Here is a 23,206-nt window from a genome sequence, read left to right as displayed (position 1 = left end):
TCAAATTTGGATTTCTTGAGGTCGTGCTGGCTGCAGGCTATCTGTTAGGCCACTGAGTGTGCCTCCAACAAAGAGACGCACTGGGGCAAGAAGTTGATTTCAGTTAATTTGAAGTCTAGAGTGAACATTACTTATACAGATTTTATATTGTTCCTTGTTCAACACATTTTCAGGAACAAATTGTTGTCTTTGATGAAATGTCATGTGCCTGTTTTACAATAGACATGAATTTTGTAGTCAGTTTTTCTACAACAACAACATACTGTACCTGTACGTGTACATGGAGGACCGTGCAGAAGGGAAAGGGGCCCTGACATTGCACCTCCGGTGCATCCCCAAAAGCACCTCATTCCCTCAAAATATCAGACTGTCAAATGAAATGTTGGTGTAACTTTTCAGATAGAAGATATCTGCCCGGAGCAACCATTTATGGAATCACTTTGTGCAGCTTTGGAAATGTGGACGTCACTAAGGACCAAATCACTGCAACAAGACACCAGTGGAAAGGTAAATGTTTCCTGGAAAAAGCATTTTAGGGCTATGTAATATATTTTTTTACTTTAATTTCCAAAACATTAATATTTTTTCACTGGCAGTGAGAATTCTTTATTTGAAAACAAGTGAAACTGTAAAATTCCAAGAACAGTTTTCTTTCATGGGGAATTTGTTGTGAGAACTAAATAGGTATCAGCTTCTGATACTTTCAGACGTTTTACGATAGGTACTTAAACAATTTGAAAGATGTGCCACTAAAGATTTATGGATTACTAAAATTTAAATGCTGTGCTAAGTCTGCACTCAAACAGAGTGCCCACCCAGCCCGAGGTTATCCTGGTTTCCATTGAATTCACCCTTTAAATCCCAAGACCTAATCACTAATTCTCCCCTCTAGCTGCTACACATTTCCTTGTAAATAAGTTATAAGAATTTGGTGTTAGATCAAGAGAACAACTTCTACATGATAAGTTCAAGTATTCTCATTACCTGTTGAATCATGTATGGGCTTTAAAGGGAGAAGATACATGTTTAAATCATTTCTGGGAGTTAAAGGGCTAAGCAACTAGGCGTATTACTACTCCCCCAAGATGGGATGCTAGTCCATTGCAAGGTTATCCCCTTCCCCCAGCATTTTATCACTTGGCAGGCTTTTCATCTGTACTCCTGGTTACAGAGAGGCACGTGATAGAAAAGAAAGCTGTGTTTTGCCCAAGTGGACACAGCAAAATGACCCAGCCAGTTCTCAAACCCAGACCTCTTGACCCGCAGTGCAGCATACTAACCATTGGGTTACTGCATCTCCCACTGTATACAATACATTTAATCTTGCATGAATGTTATTCTCACTGAATTTTTTTTTTATGTTCTAGGTTGACCTGGACCATCTTATTAATCCTGAAGAGACATATCATTACTTGCTTATCACTGCTGAAATGTTTGGGCTTTTAAAACAGGTGAAACCTGCTACGTACTTTCATTGGTGACGATTTGGATTTCCCACAGGCAATTAACTGTTCATGCAGTCCTGTCACAACATGACCATGGCAATAGAAATGTTAAAAAAAATGTTTCGGTACAAGAAATGACAGCAGTTTTAAGAGATTTAAGTATTTGAAGGAAAAGGCTATCACTCAACAGAAAAGAATGATTTTCTCCAGTCAGGTCTTTTTTATCTCGACTGGTAAATTTTATACAGTGAGGATCCTTGCCTTTGTTATCAGTGGTGTAATGAATAATGTAGGTTCTGCATTGTTGGAGGTTATTACAAGATAATTTGGTTGTATCAACTGGGTTAATTTAATGTTTTTGGAGACCCCTAGAAAGATCCTTGGAGTAAGGAAAAAAACTAACAACAAACTCAACCCACATGTGACACCAGGTCCAAGAATTGAACTAATGGGAGGCGAGTGACCTCACCACCGCTCAATCCCAGCTCCCCAATATTGATTTTTTATTTCATTGTTTTCATAAACCGTCGCCAAGTGACCTGTGAAAATTTAGGCAGACTTAGTACCAACAAAACAGTCTGTTCAACCAGATAATTTTTGATCAGTGAATCAATTCATGAGTTTATGAGTAATTCCCAGGTGACAGTTATTTTTTTTAGTATTATCATTGTTGAGATCCTCTACTTGGTTCACTGACTCCTGGAATGGGCTATGGATGCACTTCATAAACCAACACAAATGGCTGAAGAAATCTTTGGTTTAGATGCGTTTTGTACTGACAAACAGATACACAAGCAAAAGGAAAATTTGTTGGGTAAGGTGATTGAGGAATTTTTGTTTCCTTTTATTCTTGACACAATTCTGCAGAGCCCTGCTTGCAAAGTAGTGCCCCTGATTTCTATGAGCTTCTACTAGGGAAAATGTGTTCTGATGACTGGGATAATACAGGGGTTTCATTAAGGGCCAGGCACCGGGCAAATTGACCGGTTGTGAGGACGGTTTTGCCCACCTGATTTGACGGTCTGGAGGAAAGTTTATCTTATAAAGAAGTTCAGTTCAAAGAGTTTTGCCCGCCTGTGAAAACCAGTTTCCCTCCTGCAGAAAACATTAATGAAGCCCCTGATAATATATACCTAAATCATGTGGTTGGCAATACCTTGCAATCCTAATTCAGGCTTTGAGATAGAGTTGTGCTTGTAATTGGATGTGTTATTATCCTGATTAAAATATAGAGAAAAGTGCAATCAAACTGGCCTGAAACATGGGAGAGTTTTCTTCTGTTTTATTATTAAACTTTTAATCACATATTTTGGCATCTATTCCTTTTGTTTGTGCAGATTTGCTAGCCACATCAGAAAGTTCTGGCCAAAACCTTTCTAGTTTGTCAATCCTAAATGACTTGCTCTCATCCCTGTTACAAGTTGGTCAGCTGTATGCTCATCAGGGAGCTGTGAGGGAAGCTTTGAGGCAGTTTGTGGATGGTGTTGCACTAGCAAGGCAATTTTGCCTACCATACAGGTGATTTATTAATGTTTAGTAAAAGCTCTGTTAAACTTTTGGACCCACACTAGATCAGAAAGTCAAGGAGCATCAATCCAAAATTTTAGATGAGAGAATTTTGAGGATAATATTAACTGTCCTTGTCTGTTACTCTTAGACATCAAGCTGTTACCAGAACAGGAAAGAAAATAAAGTAAGATCTTAAAAATTGTTTGCTGAACATGAAGTTGTGCTGAAAATGAAGGGTTAATTTCTTTTGTTTTATTCCCCTGATGTGAATTCAACATTGAATTAATCTGCTGGTAATTGGTAAATTTGCCTTGTCCAAACCAGCAAAACAGTTATTTTTCAAATTTTTTTCTTTTTTTTTTTTTTGCAATTACGGCAAATGTATAAACAAATTTCATTTCAACTTCTTATGTCCCCATAGAGCAAGATATCTTAGCTATAGTAAAGATGCCAAAGGGGAATTGTTTACCTCTAAAGATTAATTTGGAACTAGTTTTTAGAAGACTCATCTAGACTACAAAGATAATGGCAAAGTTTACATCCTTTTTGTTAATTTAAGTTGAAGTTTCAACTCAAATTAATTAAAGATGACTTCACTGACTAGTGACCAGGGATATTTTCAATTGAATCCCTGTGGTTTTGTTATTTTAGGAGAATAGCAAAGGATTTTTCTAAACCTTTGGTATATATGATAACACCTTTGCCTGTGAGTACTTGTAGCTACTGTTGCATTTGATAGACTTCTATTTGTTATGTATACAAAAGAGAGAGATTTTTCGTGACCTTGTGAAAACCAGTTGGATGCTTTTACCTCTTAGACATGGCACACAACTCTCCGTGTTTACTGGTATCCCCAATTACTGTGGCACTAAGTGACTCAAAGTTTATCTGCTCCTTTATATGGGATGCAAAAACAAGGAACTAGAACCTTTGATGCCAGAACAAGGAACTAGAACATGGCTGCCAGAACAGGGGATTACAGAACAGGGAACTAGAACATGGATGCCAGAACAGGGAACTACTGTAAGACATGGGATGTCAACAGGGAACTAGAACATGGGATGCCAGAGCAGGGAACTTAATAAATCTACAAGTAGATTTCTCTTTATTTTGTTATTTCCTTTTTGTCTGTTAGGAAAACAAAGGAGATCTGGTGAAGCTTGCAGAACGTCTTTCCTCCTTGTCACTTGATGACTCTTCAACTAATACTGCTCACCAAAAACTGGCTGCCCTGGTCAAGACTTGAAACATCATGAAGTTTTCCTTGTGTGCAACTGAGAGATACAAACACGGTCTCTTCACTCCTGAAGAAATTTCCCTATTGCAGAACATGCCTAAAGGTACATTATAGTTATTTTACAAGCAATAGCGAGCTTTCAGCTGTGTTATGCAGCCAAACCAGCTTCAAAGAAAGTGTTTAACTGTTCAACTTTCTCAGGATTGGTTTGTAGAACAGTGTGACTCTTATAACAGGAGAATATTTTTTTCTAGCGAAATGTAATTATCACTAATTTAACATAATTCTTTAAGCAAAATTACTTTGTTAAAAACTTTTTGTTACCAGACCACCTCATTTGACTCTTCCCAATTCTTCAGCTCATGCTACACATAGATGATTACATTTGCCATGAATTTTTAGTTCCTTTGACAAGTAGAACTGAAATTTAATTTGTTACGTTGAGCAAATAATGAATTTTGGCAATAATCCTATAGTGTGATATTGACAAGGTAAGAAATTAGAATTATTGTTTTCTAGAGTGGACTGTTTGTACTTTGGAAACCTTCACACATCCAGTAAGCAAGGACAGAGAACTGCTGATCTGCAGGGTAAGGGCTGACTGTGATCCTGCTGTGGTTAAGATTAACACAACATCTGGAGAAGCACAGAACAAGGATTGCACTGTATGTCGATGTGTTTGTAACAACTTGGTTATATTGCGGTTACTCTTTTGTTGTATTTAGGGAGAGTGGACCTCTCACCTCTATGTTGGAGGAGGTAGTAGCTTACAGTCAGTTGAGATTCTGTAGTGCAGGTGTAAGCTTTGTCCAAGGTCACCATGAGGGGTTTTTGGGTAAAACACTGAATTCTCACAATACCTCTTTATTCTAGAAGATCACTAGAAATACGTCTGAGCAAACTGTCTGGATATCTGACAAAACAGTGGGGGTAACCTGCGCTTACTAGTAGATAATTTCTCATTTAACCACTAGAAAGTCTGTAAGTAATGATAAAAGCACAAGAACAGGGTTGGCGAAGTAAATTAACCTAATTAACTATTGACTGAAACAATTTATTTTGTAAAGGGAGACAAAGTTGTTGTGGATCTTTCAAAGCTGTTCCAGTGTCGTGTATTGGAGGAATTTACAGACATAATGACAGCATCAAAAGCATGAATATTAACAACACAACCGAGTGGTGGACACTAAGGACAAGGCTTGACAGGAGAATGAAGGTGATCAGCATTTCAACTCTCACGAGCCATGAATGTGTATCCTCTCCTATGACATAACTGAAAGTCTAAATTGTAATAATTATGATCATTTCTTTAGAACCTTTTGGAGAAACTTGAAGGTTCTTGGCTTGGAAGATGGAGAGGAGTTCTTCTTGGTCAGCCTATTGATGAAGAGTATTGTGAATCAATAGCATCCTTAGCCAGAGAGTTGGAAGAGAAAGTTTCAATCCTGTGTGGATGCCGTCCTGATAATCATTTGCTTGAAGTATGTTGTGCATGAATCAATCAGAGTTTCCCGAGTTATAAGGATGGCAGATTGTATGAAAAATGTTTTGTCCATCAATCTTTGTTATGATTTGTGTGCCATCTTTGGTGCTTGACCCAAAGATGACAATTGAAGTAGCAAAACCTTGCATAGTAACCGAATGGAAACTAGGGATGGTTGAGTGGCAAGAGCACTCACCTCCCTGCTGTTCCACAGGTTCAATTCCCAGACCTGGTGTCATATGTGGTATGTGGGTCGGTATGTCCTTGCTCCAAGGGTTTTTATACAGGTTCCTTGGTTTTCCTCCCTCCACAAAAACCAACATTTCAACATTTCACTTTAAACCAGTGGACAAGAAGAACCACCTCATGGAATGCTGCCAGCTAAATCCCATTGTCATTAATAATATTTTTATTAGTAAGTGTCCTTTGTTTGTTGTAGGTCCTCATAGATTCGTCATTTTGCTTGTCAAGAAAAGAAACTGCTGAAGCACTGATTGAAATTACTGCCATGGATGCTACCTTACCTTCTTTTGAAAAAGTAAGAACAAGAAAATTTTTGTTCCAAGCAAAGAATTCATAATCAAGTGTCTAAAGTAAGTTGGAATTTCACTGCTTTTGTCAAAGCATAGGGCTAACTCTTCACTCTAATGAAGGGCTTAAGTCAGATTTAGCAATTACTTACATTAACTAAATTGTAATTTGGTCCTCTTGTGTTTCCTAGACATAGCAACTCTCTGGTTTTTTTCTTCTCAACCTGTATTGCAATAAGCTGTTGTGATTATTTTTGTTTTGATTATTTGGTGTTTGATAAAATTGCACTCTATTGGTTTATCATCGTCAATTGCCTGACAGGAGAATGTGTTTAGTCTTAGCAACTAGAGACAAAGGGAGGTTCCTCATCCTTGGCCCTTAAGTAATCATCTCTCATTTCATGTTCTCTCACATTGCATGTTTCAGCTACTTGATGAAGTTCAGAACCTCACTGACAAGCTATTTGAAGATACAGACAAGAAAAGCTGCATAAACAGGTTCGAGGGAACATAAAGGTTAATTTTCTTTCTCACCTTCATTACTTGTACTCTCGAGAAATTATTGATGACAACAAAATTCCTTCTCAGGTCTGGAGGTCACTCTGCAGAGAACATTCCTCGTCATCCTGTAATCCCAACTCTTGGAAAAGTAAGAGCCAGCTTTTTTAGGTCTTACATTTGTTTAGTAATCAGCCATTAAATGTATTCTAGCTCTAGCTCTGAAGACCTGAAAACTGAACAACCAATATGTGGGTTCTTTGTAAATAGATGTTGGTGAACTGTCAAGGAATCAAAGCTTAGCCAAACACAAGGGTGGGGGAAAAGGCATCTGTAATGGACTGACATTCCATATTAGTTTAAAAAGTGGTCATATGCAACATTAGTTTAATGGGTACTGGTTGCTCACCATTATATTCAAAGTGTTCAGACACTAAAGTAGATTTATGGGCATGCACACATATGCTGTAATTGCAAGATGTGTGCCTAAATTGTGGTAGCAGATCTTACTTATCAACTCATTCAGTATTGGGACATACTCTTCTACAATATTTGAAACCAGAGTCAATTTCTGGCATATCTATACATCAAACTGATCTGTATTTTATGATTCATAGGATATTCAGCATCTTCCATGGGAAAGCATACCGATCCTGTTTGACCAACCTGTGACAAGGGTCCCATCTCTGCAATTTCTCTTTTTCCAGGTACACATTCCATTAAGAGGTCTTTGAAAGTTTGAAGACCTGACTTGTTTCTCAAACAACTGTCATGTTTTCTCCCAGAACCATATTGATTTTTATCTCTGCTATGCTGTCAACAGTGGAAAGAAATTTATTTTAATTAATTATATCAACCCTGATGCCCACTGATTGTGTAAACCATGGTTTGGGTTAGACCTTGTGTAAAGAACTGGCTCATTTGGTTTCTGGAGCATAATTCTCCCTTACAATAATAGTTTTGTAATTTTAGGAAAAGAAGTTGTGATCTGATACAAAAAAAGTGTTTGTCATTTCATTATCTATTAGCCAAGGTAAGCATACAGGAAAAATTGTCAATTGATTGAATAGAATGAAGGTCTTTTGAAATGTGGTTGCCTACCACAACAACTTTTGTGCCAGATTCTTAGCTTTTAATACCTTGATATTCATTGTCAGTTAATATTTTTTTCTGCATTTTTCTTGATAGTTATCGTGTCAAAGACAGTTGCCTGAGATTGATCCTGAGAAAACATTCTATGCATTCAATCCTCAGAATAACCTGCCCAACATCCAGAAAATGTTTCAGAAGTGGTTTGAAAGGTACAAAACACAAGCAAACGATTGAAGCAAATGAAACAGAAGAAAGACCTGATGTTGTGTTTCTTATATATTAAACTAGGCTATACAAGTTGATAGAGGTAACACCAATATATTATAAACTGAACAAATAGATTCAATGTTGCTGTGTGTCTGTTTAGTAATAGATCACAGATGACATCAAAATGTAGTAAGAACAAAAAGTGACACAGGAAGCCCAGCCAAGTGTGTCACTGATTTTGGCATTTTGGCAACATGTAATGGTTTTAGAGGATAAGAAAGCAAAATGTTGTTGATGGTGACATTACTCTTGCACCTGTTTTTTAATAGATCACAAGTACGAACCAATCAAAATGCTTGTATAATCCAGCTTATATGAATAATTGTTGTCACTTGCAGCGAAGATGGATGGCAAGGTATCACAGGAAAGGCTCCCACACAGGAAGAGTTCAGGAGTGCTTTAACTGACCATGACCTGTTCATGTGAGTTATTGTAAAGGCTCCAGTAAGGGGCCTATTGGCCCACACAGCCAACTAGGAGTATTACCATTCACCCCCCCCCCCCCCCCCCCCCGCTGACAATTCGGCAGAAGCCATTTGTCCTTCTGGGTGAAGAGAGGCACTGTGAGAGTAAAGTGTTTTGCCCACAAAGACTTAATATACTTCTGTTTCATAGTGAGGGTAAAGGTCAAGTGATGGGAGAATTAGGTTTTGCAGTAAGCCTTATTATCAAAGCATGAATGTTTGGAATTCAGAAATGGATCGTTCTTGTCAACAAAAAGCACTAAAAAGGTTTTGTTTTTTGTTACAGGACTTAGGTCTTGCTCAAAGTGCAGCAACTGCTACTACCACTCCTACACCAATGGGTTCACTTGCTCATCAAATTTATAGAATAATGTGCAATAAAGGATATGCTAAGCTAGACTTTTCATCTGTGTTCCAGTTCCTGAAGGAAGATCAACATTGAGATAGTTTATTTATGTTAGGTATTTTTTTAGTTGACACAATTTTAATGCGAGGCAATTCTGGAAGAATAGGTTGTTTTGCCATGCTAATTTATTTGTAAACTAGTTGCTCTAGGTGTGGAGAATGGCAGACAAAAGTACTGTTAAAGGTGACTTGGAGATGTCACGAATGATTAGGTTTTCACTCCCCATGTCTGGAAATTTGGCTTGATGCAAACAGATATACCTTTAATAGAGGCTAAATGGGGCCAAATGGCCTCATTATTGACTATACCATTCATCCATTCATGTCAAAAGCAAAATGAAAGGAAAGTGGTCTTCTGATCAAAGGGTGTCAGCGAATTTTTAGGTGCTTGCTGTAGTGTAAGTTACAAAAAAAATTTCTAAACTTTTACACAGTAAATTTTGGTCCATGTCATCTGTAGTTAACTTCAAAAAGACAGACATTGCCATATCTGAGGCCAGTTGAAACATTTGTGCATCAACTTGATGAATTCATTTTGTAACTTATACCCCATTCACACCAGAAAACTTGTTTAGTTAAACCAGGTTTAACTAAATAAAAATCAGAAGCAGAGAACTGAAAAACTAAATTTTCCACGAGATTCAAGCAATTCCTAAATTGTATTTTCAATGTGCCACATTTGAAGTTAACCAAATATTGATTTGAGCAGCTTCTATGGAGCTGTTGTGTTAAACCATGTTTAACAAAACAGCCTTAAAGCATGTTTAGGCTTTGGTGTCAATGGGGTATTAGTCATCCTCAGCATTACCACTGGTCATTCCAGGTGGTTCAATAATCTTCACCAAGGGATCAGATTAATAATTTCTTTACCGCTCAGCAAACAGTATTATTTTTGCCATTGCACTATTTTGATACAGCATGCCCAATATAGCCAAGGTGTCGAGTACATGTATACACAAAGTTACTTAGGGTGGTTGTTTTCAGGATCTACTGAAACAGTTCTTTTTATTGATTAACATTTTGATCATTGCATGACTGCAAGAAGTTGCCACCTCGGTGGTCTGTCACTGGCCTTAAAGCATAAGTATTAACCCTTTCACTCCTGAAACCTCAACAGTAACTCTCCTGGATTTTTAAAGGCTGGATAGTACTATTCACAGAATAAATCTCTACTGGGCGGGTAGTGGAGTGTGTTTTGTTAACCATTCTACACTGAATTGCGATGTATCTGTTGGATATGGTTTTTCACCCATTGAACAAATAGACTTTGGTTTTAAGGGTAAGGCTTGCTGATTGGTTTTATGCTGTTTTTTAAAGTCCTTGGCAGCCATCCTTTCAAATGTCTGGCAAAAATGGGGAAGCTCTGTGTGAAATCCCATTTAATGCCTGTAAAGGGTTAAAGCAGTTTGTTAGCTCAGCGTTGACTATGGAAAACAGCCATTTCAGTGGGTGTTTCCTGTATGAATAAAGATCTAAAAACAGACAGGTAAACTACCAGAAATTTAATTTTGTACTGTCAGTGCAAAACATAAATAAACTGGCAAATTTAATTCTTTATTTAGTATGAAATGTGATACATAATACTAATTAATATTTTACAATTGTTGAGCACTTTGTTTCATTGTTCACATGCACAGAAATGTGTCCATACCCATCTTGGAGAAAACAAAACAGGACTCTAAAAAATTGTAATTCAAGAACATCAAGCCTGACTTCAGTATCTGTATTCTCCACATTTCTCTCTATACATTTCCTTTGTTTAGCAATCAAATCTTAGGTTGAAGATAATTTCCTTTATTCTCATGATCCTAATGAATGATTCGGCAGTATCACTGTGTGGAGATATTAGATGCTGATTACTCTTAAGGGTTTGAAAAGTCAACCAAGGGCTTTCTCTGTTTGTTTGGTCCCCCTCTTCCTTTCCGCGTTTGTTTTCATGAAGTTTGCTTGAGAACTACTTCTCTTTCACCATAGCAAACCTTTCAACAATCAACAAAAATGCACATTTGCCTGATTTTCACAGCTACATATGAAGATATATCTTTAAAATCGTGGTTGACACTCAAGCAAGAATACTTGCATTTCCAAGGAGAAACTCATTTTAGATCTTTAAAATTAAGTAAAAAAGGGTTGCTTTTATATTGTTGCATTAACTTCGACAAAATTAATGAAAATACACATTTGAGAGGAAACCTGGAACTATATATTTACATGAATAATTACACTTTATTGAGGCAACAACACCATCATCATCATTTCAAGCTCAATTATTAAAACAAATATTGACACTAAAATTATTAGGTACCTTCTTGGAATTCATTCTGTTATGAATTGTATCCTTTTCCATTTTTTTCACAATTGGTACAGATATCAGAGAAATGCCCTTAATATGCAAGCTAAACTTTAATTGCCAATGTAAAACATTAATATACAGATGACACATTTCTCAAATTGTTCCCAATTGATGATATAATAAGGTAAAATGGTTACAAACAGTTAATAACTGTAACCTTGGTTTGTTATTTGACAAAGCAAATTTTGTTATGTATTCCTTGGATATGTTGGTACTGACATGATTTCAAAAAAAAGTTAGTGCGATAGAGAATAAGAGCTGTAGTAGAACAGGAAAAAAAAGATAATGTCCCTCTCTGTTTCAAATGGGTTTCTTTCCTGTACAACTTAACAGGATTGTGGGACAAAGTATGACAAACTGGCTCTGCTTAAACTGATCGGGTACTTTCAGCCCATGTAGATTTAGCACCTATTGCATATGATAGTCTACAGTTAAGTGCTCTATCAGCATTAAAATTGTATGCACTACCATTTCCAAACACACTCTGCACAATGCTTGTCCTCTTTGCCACACAATCAGCACTAGTATGGTAAATAATTTGCTATTGCTTACTGGAACTAGAGATATTTTAGTATATAATCCTTGGTTAACCATTCTGTTCCTTGGTGTAAGCTGGAAGGCCATAAACTACAGGAGATGCTCCTATCAGATATTTCAGTTTACAAGCTTGTCGCGACTGGCTTAGTACTTGTGGTAACGAGAAACAAGACCCAGATTGAAGCCACTGTTTCAGCAGCAATTCACTGAAGCGATCAATGTCTTTGTCAGTAACATCCCACAAGTTAGCAACGATGGCTGGGCTGAAAGTGAATACATTATAAATAGATTACATGCTACATATCTATACAGTGAACCATAGAGTAGAGCTATGGTCTTTGAAGAATAACTAGTTCCTTGAGGGTCTGGTCCAAGAAAAGGGAGTGCCCAACCTATAAGGAAAGCAAAGTTATACGAGTTTCCCAATGACAAAGGTCAATAGCAGTTGACATTTGGGTTCAAATCAGGACTTGACACTAATGGTAGCCAACTAGCCACACACTTGTAGAAATTCAGTTTTGGCCAGTGTTTTTCGATTTCCACTAGCCAGTGAAGCTAGCAAACAAACTGAAATTGTCATAACATCTAACTTGTCACTGGCCACTTGGCTAGTAAGTTGAAAAGTTAGTGTTGAGCTCTGTCAAATAGAGCCAGAGGTTTCACTAAAAGCTGGTTATCAGCTGTCTATCACTGCCCATGAGTCCTCTTACTGCTGTCTATTGAGCCTGCGAGCTGGCTCTCATGTTTAAGTCTTGCCTTAGGACCCCTTTTCCAAGGACAGCTACCCACTACTATATCAACAGCTGCTTAAGCAAAAAGCTGTTGAAACCTGCAGTATAGCACGTCAGTAAAAGACTTTGTAAGGGTACTAACACACAAGAAATGAATGCCAAAGACATACCAGCCTGCCAGAAGATAGATTAAGGCCATCCCCCTTGGCTCACACTCTCCACCAACCTAATGAATTAAAATAGAGTGGTTACTTATATGCCCCATGCCTAGTCTCAACCAACTACACATCTGAACCAGACAATTGGACACTTCCTTTGCATTTTGTTGGTTTGTCAACAACAATTATGTGATAATGTTTTTCCTTCACGGTCAGGTATAAACTAACCTGTAGTTTTCCCGAACTGCAACCCATAAGCAGAGTAACAGCTCGACAATCCAACCTTTGAATGTCCTCACCCTGCAGAAATTCACGCCCAGTGCCATGACCAAAATATCTAGAAAGAATATTGATGCAATGATTAAAGCAACAACAACAATAAAACTTTCTACTGTAGATACCCTTATCTGAAAATGTTTATCGCATCTAAAACTAAGTATGGGATCATGTTTACTGCAGGTGCTCTCCACTGATATATCAGTTGAGAGTCAGTCAACACTTGGGTGACACTTGGTCGATAGTCAGTTGGCACTTGGTTGATGGTTGGTTCACAGCTGGCCGATACTTGGTTGAGACTTGGTCGACAGTTGATGGTCAATATCTTTACCGATACATTGACCGACTGTCAGCCAAATGTCAACCAACATATCAGTCAAATGTTAACTGACTCTCGACAAATAATTATGTCAACCGATGTATTGGTTGAGAGCACCTACAGTAAATATGATCCTTAATAAGTGTAACAGTTGTATTATGGACCCAGTTTAGCAGCTAAGCAACTACAACTCACGCAAGAGCATCAAATGTCATATAAAAAGGGTCATAGATACTGATTTCACTTCTAAAATAAAAAAAAAAACACCATCTCCCCTGTTTCAGTTGTAATTTGCATATAGTTCAGTCAATGTAACATAAATCATTACTGGTAGTAACTGATACAGACATATCAGAATGATAATAACATGGGTCATCCAACCTAATTAGTCACACAAGCAAAATTTCAAGTATGTATAAAAGAAACCCAAAGTACCTTTGTCTCTATCTTAGTCAACTTATTTAACATTTAAGAGTCATGATTCTCAGTATTTCAGCACTGACAGCTCTGCAAATATCCAACCTCTACGACCTTTTAAATTTTCTACTTTGTCAATCGCAGGCTTAGCAATTTTCAGGGTTTCAGAACTAGGGTTTATTTTAGAGGTATGCATATCAGAGGGGTGTGAGGGGAACCTTCTTTTCAAAAACTTTGTAAGAGCCAAATTCTTTATATTCCCCCTGATCTGTTGTATACATTTCTTGGTAGAGAACTTGTAATGTTTAAAGATGGAAGCCGACATTCTCAAATGGAGGAAAATGTCACCAGTACATGACAGTTTTTGTTGGGAAGAAGGAGAGGGGTAAATTGCAGGCTGATGAGAGATAGGAAGCATACCAGAGGCTTGCTGTTCTTGACAGAGGGGGCCCATTTAAAAGGAGATCTACTGGAGTGCTTTTAGTTATTCACATGAACAGGTCATGGACAGTCAAAGCTGATGGGAGACCCTAGAATAGTGCACTGGACTCCGGGTTGAGAGGTCTGGGTTGGAGTACTGGCTGGGTTAGCGTGTCGTGTTTGTGGGCAAAACACTTTACTCTCACAGTGACTCTCTTCACCCAGAAGGACTAATGGCTTCTGCCGAATTGTCGGGGGGGGGGGGGGGTGAGTGGTAATACTCCTAGTTGGCTGTGTGGGCCAATAGGCCCCTTACTGGAGCCTTTACAATAACTCACATGAACAGGTCATGGTCAGTTAAAGCACTCCTGAACTCTTCCTGTGTGGGAGCCTTTCCTGTGATACCTTGCCATCCATCTTCGCTGCAAGTGACAACAATTATTCATATACACTGGATTATACAAGCATTTTGATTGGTTTGTACTTGTGATCTATTAAAAAACAGATGCAAGAGTAATGTCACCATCAACAATATTTTGCTTTCTTATTGTTTAAAACCATTACATGCTGCCAAAATGCCAAAATCAGTGACACACTTGGCTGGGCTTCCTGTGCCACTTTTTTATTCTTACTACATTTTGATGACATCTGTGATCTATTACTAAACAGACACACAGCAACATTGAATCTATTTGTTCAGTTTATAATATATTGGTGTTACCTCTATCAACTTGTATAGCCTAGTTTAATATATAAGAAACACAACATCAGGTCTTTCTTCTGTTTCATTTGCTTCAATCGTTTGCTTGTGTTTTGTACCTTTCAAACCACTTCTGAAACATTTTCTGGGTGTTGGGTAGGTTATTCTCAGGCAACTGTCTTTGACACGATAACTATCAAGAGAAATGCAGAAAAAAATATTAACTGACAATGAATATCAAGGTATTAAAAAGCTAAGAATCTGGCACAAAAGTTGTTGTGGTAGGCAACCACATTTCAAAAGACCTTCATTCAATTCAATCAATTGACAATTTTTCCTGTATGCTTACCTTGGCTAATAGATAATGAAATGACAAACATTTTTTTGTATCAGATCACAACTTCTTTTCATAAAATTACAAACCATTATTGTGAGGGAGAATTATGCTCCAGAAACCAAATGAGCCAGTTCTTTACACAAGGTCTAACCCAAACCATGGTTTACACAATCAGTGGGCATCAGGGTTGATATAATTAATTAAAATAAATTTCTTTCCACTGTTGACAGCATAGCAGAGATAAAAATCAATATGGTTCTGGGAGAAAACATGACAGTTGTTTGAGAAACAAGTCAGGTCTTCAAACTTTCAAAGACCTCTTAATGAAATGTGTACCTTGGAAAAAAGAAATTGCAGAGATGGGACCCTTGTCACAGGTTGGTCAAACAGGATCGGTATGCTTTCCCATGGAAGATGCTGAATATCCTATGAATCATAAAATACAGATCAATTTGATTTATAGATATGCCAGAAATTGACTCTGGTTTCAAACATTGTAGAAGAGTACGTCCCAATACTGAATGAGTTGATAAGTAAGATCTGCTACCACAATTTAGGCACACATCTTGCAATTACAGCATATCTGTGCATGCCCATAAATCTACCTTAGTGTCTGAACACTTTGAATATAATGGTGAGCAACCAGTACCCATTACACTAATGTTGCAAATGACCACTTTTTAAACTAATATGGAATGTCAGTCCATTACGGATGCCTTTCCTCCCACCCTTGTGTTTGGCAAAGCTTTGATTCCTTGACAGTTCACCAACATCTATTTACAAAGAACCCACATATTGGTTGTTCAGTTTTCAGGTCTTCAGAGCTAGAGCTAGAATACATTTAATGGCTGATTACTAAACAAATGTAAGACCTAAAAAAGCTGGTTCTTACTTTTCCAAGAGTTAGGATTACAGGATGACGAGGAATGTCCTCTGCAGAGTGACCTCCAGACCTGAGAAGGAATTTTTTTGTCATCAATAATTTCTCGAGAGTACAAGTAATGAAGGTAAGAAAGAAAATTAACCTTTATGTTCCCTCAAACCTGTTTATGCAGCTTTTCTTGTCTGTATCTTCAAATAGCTTGTCAGTGAGGTTCTGAACTTCATCAAGTAGCTGAAACATGCAATGTGAGAGATCATGAAATGAGAGATGATTACTTAAGGGCCAAGGATGAGGAACCTTCCTTTGTCTCTAGTAGCTAAGACTAAACATATTCTCCTGTCAGGCAATTGATGATGATAAACCAATAGAGTGCAATTTTATCAAACACCAAATAATCAAAACAAAAATAATCAGAACAGCTTATTGCAATACAGGTTGAGAAGAAAAAAACCAGAGGGTTGCTATGTCTGGGAAACACAAGTGGACCAAATTACAATTTAGTTAATGTAAGTAGTTGCTAAATCTGACTTAAGCCCTTCATTAGAGTGAAGAGTTAGCCCTATGCTTTGACAAAAGCAGTGAAATTCCAACTTACTCTAGACACTTGATTATGAATTCTTTGATTGCAACAAAATTTTCTTGTTCTTACTTTTTCAAAAGAAGGTAAGGTAGCATCCATGGCAGTAATTTCAATCAGTGCTTCAGCAGTTTCTTTTCTTGACAAGCAAAATGACGAATCTATGATGACCTACAACAAACAAAGGATACTTAATAATAAAAATATTAATAATGACAATGGGATTTAGCTGGGGGCATTCCATGAGGTGGTTCTTCTTGTCCACTGGTTTAAAGTGAAATGTTGAAATGTTGGTTTTTGTGGAGGGAGGAAAACCAAGGAACCTGTATAAAAACCCTTGGAGCAAGGACATACCGACCCACATACCACATATGACACCAGGTCTGGGAATTGAACCTGTGGAACAGCAGGGAGGTGAGTGCTCTTGCCACTCAACCATCCCTAGTTTCCATTCGGTTACTATGCAAGGTTTTGCTACTTCAATTGTCATCTTTGGGTCAAGCACCAAAGATGGCACACAAATCATAACAAAGATTGATGGACAAAACATTTTTCATACAATCTGCCATCCTTATAACTCGGGAAACTCTGATTGATTCATGCACAACATACTTCAAGCAAATGATTATCAGGACAACATCCACACAGGATTGAAACTTTCTCTTCCAACTCTCTGGCTAAGGATGCTATTGATTCACAATACTCTTCATCAATAGGCTGACCAAGAGGAACTCCTCTCCATCTTCCAAGCCAAGAACCTTCAAGTTTCTCCAAAAGGCTCTAAAGAAATGACCATAATTATTACAATTTAGACTTTCAGTTATGTCATAGGAGAGGATACACATTCATGGCTCGTGAGAGTTGAAATGTTGATCACCTTCATTCTCCTGTCAAGCCTTGTCCTTAGTGTCCACCACTCGGTTGTGTTGTTAATATTCATGCTTTTGATGCTGTCATTCATTATGTCTGTAAATTCCTCCAATACTCCAGACTGGAACAGCTTTGAAAGATCCACAACAACTTTGTCTCCCTTTACAAAATAAGTTGTTTCAGTCAATAGTTAATTAAGTTAATTTACTTCGCCAACCCTGTTCTTGTGCTTTTATCATTACTTACAGACTTTCTAGTGGTTAAATGAGAAATTATCTACTAGTAAGCTCAGGTTATCCCCAGTGTTTTGTCAGATATCCAGACAGTTTGCTCAGACGTATTTCTAGTGATCTTCTAGAATAAAGAGGTATTGTGAGAATTCAGTGTTTTACCCAAAAACCCCTCATGGTGACCTTGGACAAAGCTTACACCTGCACTACAGAATCTCAACTGACTGTAAGCTACTACCTCCTCCAACATAGAGGTGAGAGGTCCACTCTCCCTAAATACAACAACAGAGTAACCGCAATATAACCAAGTTGTTACAAACACATCGACATACAGTGCAATCCTTGTTCTGTGCTTCTCCAGATGTTGTGTTAATCTTAACCACAGCAGGATCACAGTCAGCCCTTACCCTGCAGATCAGCAGTTCTCTGTCCTTGCTTACTGGATGTGTGAAGGTTTCCAAAGTGCAAACAGTCCACTCTAGAAAACAAGAATTCTAATTTCTTACCTTGTCAATATCACACTATAGGATTATTGCCAAAATTCATTATTTGCTCAACGTAACAAATTAAATTTCAGTTCTACTTGTCAAAGGAACTAAAAATTCATGGCAAATGTAATCATCAGTTCTATGTGTAGCATGAGCTGAAGAATTGGGAAGAGTCAAATGAGGTGGTCTGGTAACAAAAAGTTTTTAACAAAGTCATTTTGCTTAAAGAATTATGTTAAATTAGTGATAATTACATTTCGCTAGAAAAAAATATTCTCCTGTTATAAGAGTCACACTGTTCTACAAACCAATCCTGAGAAAGTTGAACAGTTAAACACTTTCTTTGAAGCTGGTTTGGCTGCATAACACAGCTGAAAGCTCGCTATTGCTTGTAAAATAACTATAATGTACCTTTAGGCATGTTCTGCAATAGGGAAATTTCTTCAGGAGTGAAGAGACCGTGTTTGTATCTCTCAGTTGCACACAAGGAAAACTTCATGATGTTTCAAGTCTTGACCAGGGCAGCCAGTTTTTGGTGAGCAGTATTAGTTGAAGAGTCATCAAGTGACAAGGAGGAAAGACGTTCTGCAAGCTTCACCAGATCTCCTTTGTTTTCCTAACAGACAAAAAGGAAATAACAAAATAAAGAGAAATCTACTTGTAGATTTATTAAGTTCCCTGCTCTGGCATCCCATGTTCTAGTTCCCTGTTAACATCCCATGTCTTACAGTAGTTCCCTGTTCTGGCATCCATGTTCTAGTTCCCTGTTCTGTAATCCCCTGTTCTGGCAGCCATGTTCTAGTTCCTTGTTCTGGCATCAAAGGTTCTAGTTCCTTGTTTTTGCATCCCATATAAAGGAGCAGATAAACTTTGAGTCACTTAGTGCCACAGTAATTGGGGATACCAGTAAACACGGAGAGTTGTGTGCCATGTCTAAGAGGTAAAAGCATCCAACTGGTTTTCACAAGGTCACGAAAAATCTCTCTCTTTTGTATACATAACAAATAGAAGTCTATCAAATGCAACAGTAGCTACAAGTACTCACAGGCAAAGGTGTTATCATATATACCAAAGGTTTAGAAAAATCCTTTGCTATTCTCCTAAAATAACAAAACCACAGGGATTCAATTGAAAATATCCCTGGTCACTAGTCAGTGAAGTCATCTTTAATTAATTTGAGTTGAAACTTCAACTTAAATTAACAAAAAGGATGTAAACTTTGCCATTATCTTTGTAGTCTAGATGAGTCTTCTAAAAACTAGTTCCAAATTAATCTTTAGAGGTAAACAATTCCCCTTTGGCATCTTTACTATAGCTAAGATATCTTGCTCTATGGGGACACAAGAAGTTGAAATGAAATTTGTTTATACATTTGCCGTAATTGCAAAAAAAAAAAAAAGAAAAAATCTGAAAAATAACTGTTTTGCTGGTTTGGACAAGGCAAATTTACCAATTACCAGCAGATTAATTCAATGTTGAATTCACATCAGGAGAATAAAACAAAAGAAATTAACCCTTCATTTTCAGCACAACTTCATGTTCAGCAAACAATTTTTAAGATCTTACTTTATTCTCTTTCCTGTTCTGGTAACAGCTTGATGTCTAAGAGTAACAGACAAGGACAGTTAATATTATCCTCAAAATTCTCTCATCTAAAATTTTGGATTGATGCTCCTTGACTTTCTGATCTAGTGTGGGTCCAAAAGTTTAACAGAGCTTTTACTAAACATTAATAAATCACCTGTATGGTAGGCAAAATTGCCTTGCTAGTGCAACACCATCCACAAACTGCCTCAAAGCTTCCCTCACAGCTCCCTGATGAGCATACAGCTGACCAACTTGTAACAGGGATGAGAGCAAGTCATTTAGGATTGACTAACTAGAAAGGTTTTGGCCAGAACTTTCTGATGTGGCTAGCAAATCTGCACAAACAAAAGGAATAGATGCCAAAATATGTGATTAAAAGTTTAATAATAAAACAGAAGAAAACTCTCCCATGTTTCAGGCCAGTTTGATTGCACTTTTCTCTATATTTTAATCAGGATAATAACACATCCAATTACAAGCACAACTCTATCTCAAAGCCTGAATTAGGATTGCAAGGTATTGCCAACCACATGATTTAGGTATATATTATCAGGGGCTTCATTAATGTTTTCTGCAGGAGGGAAACTGGTTTTCACAGGCGGGCAAAACTCTTTGAACTGAACTTCTTTATAAGATAAACTTTCCTCCAGACCGTCAAATCAGGTGGGCAAAACCGTCCTCACAACCGGTCAATTTGCCCGGTGCCTGGCCCTTAATGAAACCCCTGTATTATCCCAGTCATCAGAACACATTGTCCCTAGTAGAAGCTCATAGAAATCAGGGGCACTACTTTGCAAGCAGGGCTCTGCAGAATTGTGTCAAGAATAAAAGGAAACAAAAATTCCTCAATCACCTTACCCACCAGATTTTCCTTTTGCTTGTGTATCTGTTTGCCAGTACAAAACGCATCTAAACCAAAGATTTCTTCAGCCATTTGTGTTAGTTTATGAAGTGCATCCATAGCCCATTCCAGGAGTCAGTGAACCAAGTAGAGGATCTCAACAATGATAATACTAAAAAAAATAACTGTCACCTGGGAATTACTCATAAACTCATGAATTGATTCACTGATCAAAAATTATCTGGTTGAACAGACTGTTTTGTTGGTACTAAGTCTGCCTAAATTTTCACAGGTCACTTGGCGACGGTTTATGAAAACAATGAAATAAAAAATCAATATTGGGGAGCTGGGATTGGGCGGTGGTGAGGTCACTCGCCTCCCATTAGTTCAATTCTTGGACCTGGTGTCACATGTGGGTTGAGTTTGTTGTTAGTTTTCTTCCTTACTCCAAGGATCTTTCTAGGGGTCTCCAAAAACAAACACTCCAAATTCCAATTAGACCTAGTATCAGTGGACAAGAAGAGCCATCTTATGGAATATCCACTGCTAAATTCCCATTTCCATTATGAAAAAGTTACTGAATAACTGTGGAGAAGAGTAGATCTAAGTTTTGGAAAGAGGAATTTCCAAAGAAGAAGAGTGAACTTACCAACTATTATCTTAAATTTGTGGATTGTGGGTGGGAGCATTGCATATTCACAGCAAATTGATTTCCATCTGGCTTTCAACAGGTGGGACTTGTAACTCTTGTGTGTGAAGACTTCACTCTGCAGTGCTTCCTTCAGGGAGACCTCCCCTTCCGAATACTAAACATTAATCAATGAAAACCACGACTGACACACACATCACAAACTGAACAATCCCGTGTTTACACGTACTGACTATTATAGACCTGTTTAATTGGTATTTCCTCCTATACCGTATATTGTATAATAGACATGAAAAAATTTCTCAGTTCTGATTGGTTAAGATGAATGCAGTTTTCAGTTAATTCAGTGCAGAAGAGAGTTAATTCAGTACAGAAGAGGGTTAATTCAGTGCAAAGAAAGAAACAAACCAGACATTCTGATTGGTCAGAATAATTGGTCAATGTCAATGTCAAGGTCAATGTCACTTGCAGGATTTCAATAAATTATTTTTGCATGTGATGCATGCGCTTTTCTTCCGCGTAGTTATGAGAAGCTACCTCGTATTTTTTCATGTATATTATTAATACATAATCACATGATTTTCTCGTGCAATTTGGAATAAATAATCACTTGTAAATGTTTTCAAAGATCACAAATTGCACTCACCCTATGGGCTCATTCAATTTTGTTAGTCTTTGAAAAAATTTACTCGTGCTTATTTATTCCAAATTGCACTCAAAATCATGTAATTACTATACAAATTGGATTTCCCAGCTGCTCTCAGAGGCTAGCTGGCCCACAGTTTCCTTGCCTAAAGCTATTCCAAGTTCTTCAGCACAAAGAAAAATCACCAACATGGAGCTAGAGTACCACGTATACATGTATGCCTGCATGATGAATGTTTGTTTAACCCTTTGACTCCCATGTCAGAGACCAAGACAGGAATTCTCCTTACAACATCAGTACAAAGTCAAGCAGACAAGTGAGGAGAATAAAGAAAAAAATCAATTGTAGAGGATTATTTAGTTAATCCAATACCAAATTTTCCAAACTTACATCACGAGAAGTGTTTGGCAGACAGTAAGTAGAGTTAGTTAAGGCAGTGATAGGGTTAATAACGATTTTGATTTTTCATACCTTTCCTGTGACTAGCAAATAGTGACTCTTGGCCAACAAGAACTGAACCCATGAAGTACTGCAGGGCTCAAATCTATCAACCAGGTTACTTGTATGAGACAGAATAATTGAAGCATGTGACAAGTCCAGAATGTCACACAATGAGTGAACAGCATCACTTAGGGCACACAATCCATTATCCAGCATATCTTTGGTACCAACTGATTGGGATATACTGGCAGCCATGCAAAGAGCACGAGCTTTTTTTAAGGGCTGCAAGAAAACAATTCATTCATTGAATGAATAAGGGGGGTAAGATTCTGATGGGAAACTGTTGTAAATTAAAATAGTAAATAGTCTTTATTTCACTGATAAAATACATATCAAGTGTTACATATAAAGTGTAATGGGCTAAAATGTGTATTAATTACTTACAGCTAAGTTATGCTTAAAACCAAGTCTATTAATAAAAGCATTTTTAAAACGCTCAGTATTACAAAGCGGATATAAATTATTGGCTTAACTTGCCTAAGCCTAAGGGTAGCAGAGTTAATCCTGGGAAGGGAGTGGTGCAATGGAAGATGTTCCCACACGCTTAATTTTTTGAAGATACCCATATGTTGTGCTGCATCAGATGGGGCAGATGGGGGAGGGGGGGAGTTATAAGTACATATAATTTGGTTTCATCAGCTGAGTTGATAATGTACATGCCAATCGGATGCTGAAAACAATTTCTGAAGCTGATGTTTCAAGTATTAACCCTTCACCATTTGCTCTGATAAAGGGCTTAACCTTGGAATATCAGCT

General features: G+C 37.6%; 3 protein-coding genes and 1 long non-coding RNA gene across 21 annotated transcripts; 2 read left to right on the top strand and 2 right to left on the bottom strand.

Annotated features, from left to right (window-relative positions):
- Positions 1-1,828: 1,828 nt before the first annotated feature.
- Positions 1,829-2,967, top strand: LOC148716016 (uncharacterized). The gene is made up of 2 exons (XR_015995298.1): positions 1,829-2,259; positions 2,783-2,967. It is a non-coding gene; the product is annotated as an uncharacterized LOC148716016 (long non-coding RNA).
- LOC148716015 (separin-like) lies at positions 2,832-8,924 on the top strand. Of its 11 annotated transcripts, none has more exons than XM_088744938.1 (12): positions 2,832-2,963; positions 4,090-4,294; positions 4,711-4,856; positions 5,259-5,407; positions 5,505-5,672; positions 6,114-6,212; positions 6,632-6,702; positions 6,793-6,853; positions 7,320-7,409; positions 7,891-8,003; positions 8,394-8,483; positions 8,812-8,924. In XM_088744938.1, the coding sequence occupies exons 4-12, from the start codon at positions 5,345-5,347 to the stop codon at positions 8,816-8,818; spliced, it is 762 nt and encodes a 253-aa protein (XP_088601064.1). In that variant the 5' UTR covers positions 2,832-2,963; positions 4,090-4,294; positions 4,711-4,856; positions 5,259-5,344; the 3' UTR covers positions 8,819-8,924. The 11 variants fall into 11 exon arrangements, 10 of the variants coding, with proteins under 10 accessions (XP_088601064.1, XP_088601063.1, XP_088601062.1 ...); XM_088744937.1 differs by lacking the exon at positions 2,832-2,963 and adding an exon at positions 3,145-3,660; XM_088744936.1 differs by lacking the exon at positions 2,832-2,963 and adding an exon at positions 3,667-3,977.
- A 1,539-nt stretch (positions 8,925-10,463) lies between these two features.
- LOC148716014 (separin-like) lies at positions 10,464-20,171 on the bottom strand. 7 transcript variants are annotated; one of them, XM_088744929.1, is made up of 16 exons: positions 19,968-20,166; positions 19,793-19,828; positions 19,272-19,326; positions 18,638-18,842; positions 18,071-18,216; positions 17,516-17,668; positions 17,251-17,418; positions 16,711-16,809; positions 16,222-16,292; positions 16,071-16,131; positions 15,515-15,604; positions 14,961-15,034; positions 14,480-14,563; positions 12,938-13,046; positions 12,722-12,777; positions 10,464-12,083 (listed from the first exon to the last, which is right to left on the bottom strand). In XM_088744929.1, exons 4-16 carry the CDS (start codon positions 18,723-18,725, stop codon positions 11,870-11,872), a joined length of 1,413 nt encoding a protein of 470 aa, XP_088601055.1. In that variant the 5' UTR covers positions 18,726-18,842; positions 19,272-19,326; positions 19,793-19,828; positions 19,968-20,166; the 3' UTR covers positions 10,464-11,869. The 7 variants fall into 7 exon arrangements, with proteins under 7 accessions (XP_088601055.1, XP_088601053.1, XP_088601058.1 ...); XM_088744927.1 differs by lacking the exon at positions 19,272-19,326 and adding an exon at positions 18,955-19,159; XM_088744932.1 differs by lacking the exon at positions 19,272-19,326 and adding an exon at positions 18,955-19,159 and having other exon boundaries at positions 18,146-18,216; positions 19,968-20,165.
- Positions 20,172-20,657: 486 nt separating this feature from the next.
- On the bottom strand, positions 20,658-22,674 carry LOC148716013 (uncharacterized). 2 transcript variants are annotated; one of them, XM_088744947.1, is made up of 3 exons: positions 22,421-22,674; positions 21,304-21,460; positions 20,658-20,839 (listed from the first exon to the last, which is right to left on the bottom strand). In XM_088744947.1, exons 1-3 carry the CDS (start codon positions 22,643-22,645, stop codon positions 20,790-20,792), a joined length of 432 nt encoding a protein of 143 aa, XP_088601073.1. In that variant the 5' UTR covers positions 22,646-22,674; the 3' UTR covers positions 20,658-20,789. The 2 variants fall into 2 exon arrangements, with proteins under 2 accessions (XP_088601073.1, XP_088601072.1); XM_088744946.1 differs by having other exon boundaries at positions 20,660-20,826; positions 22,421-22,673.
- Between the last annotated feature and the right edge of the window lie 532 nt (positions 22,675-23,206).

Source organism: Stylophora pistillata, chromosome 14 (assembly GCF_964205215.1).
Source record: "Stylophora pistillata chromosome 14, jaStyPist1.2, whole genome shotgun sequence".
NCBI lineage: Eukaryota > Metazoa > Cnidaria > Anthozoa > Scleractinia > Pocilloporidae > Stylophora > Stylophora pistillata.
The sequence above is the reverse complement of the archived record's forward strand: the minus strand, read 5'-3'. Positions and strand labels throughout refer to the sequence as shown.

What these genes read in the sequence shown, in the direction of transcription:
- LOC148716015 (XM_088744938.1), top strand. Translation starts at nt 5,345, where the DNA reads ATGAATATTAACAACACAACCGAGTGGTGGACACTAAGGACAAGGCTT. An exon ending in CCTTACCTTCTTTTGAAAAA is followed by an intron (nt 6,213 to 6,631) that starts GTAAGAACAAGA and finishes TGCATGTTTCAG; the next exon opens with CTACTTGATGAAGTTCAGAA. An exon ending in TAATCCCAACTCTTGGAAAA is followed by an intron (nt 6,854 to 7,319) that starts GTAAGAGCCAGC and finishes TATGATTCATAG; the next exon opens with GATATTCAGCATCTTCCATG.
- LOC148716014 (XM_088744929.1), bottom strand. Translation starts at nt 18,725, where the DNA reads ATGAAGTTTTCCTTGTGTGCAACTGAGAGATACAAACACGGTCTCTTC. An exon ending in ATTGCAGAACATGCCTAAAG is followed by an intron (nt 18,217 to 18,637) that starts GTACATTATAGT and finishes CTTGTTTTCTAG; the next exon opens with AGTGGACTGTTTGCACTTTG. An exon ending in GGCTTGACAGGAGAATGAAG is followed by an intron (nt 17,419 to 17,515) that starts GTGATCAACATT and finishes TCATTTCTTTAG; the next exon opens with AGCCTTTTGGAGAAACTTGA.
- LOC148716013 (XM_088744946.1), bottom strand. Translation starts at nt 22,645, where the DNA reads ATGGCTGCCAGTATATCCCAATCAGTTGGTACCAAAGATATGCTGGAT. An exon ending in ATTTGCTAGTCACAGGAAAG is followed by an intron (nt 21,461 to 22,420) that starts GTATGAAAAATC and finishes ATTAATGTTTAG; the next exon opens with TATTCGGAAGGGGAGGTCTC. An exon ending in CAAATTTAAGATAATAGTTG is followed by an intron (nt 20,827 to 21,303) that starts GTAAGTTCACTC and finishes TATTTTTTTTAG; the next exon opens with TATTATCATTGTTGAGATCC.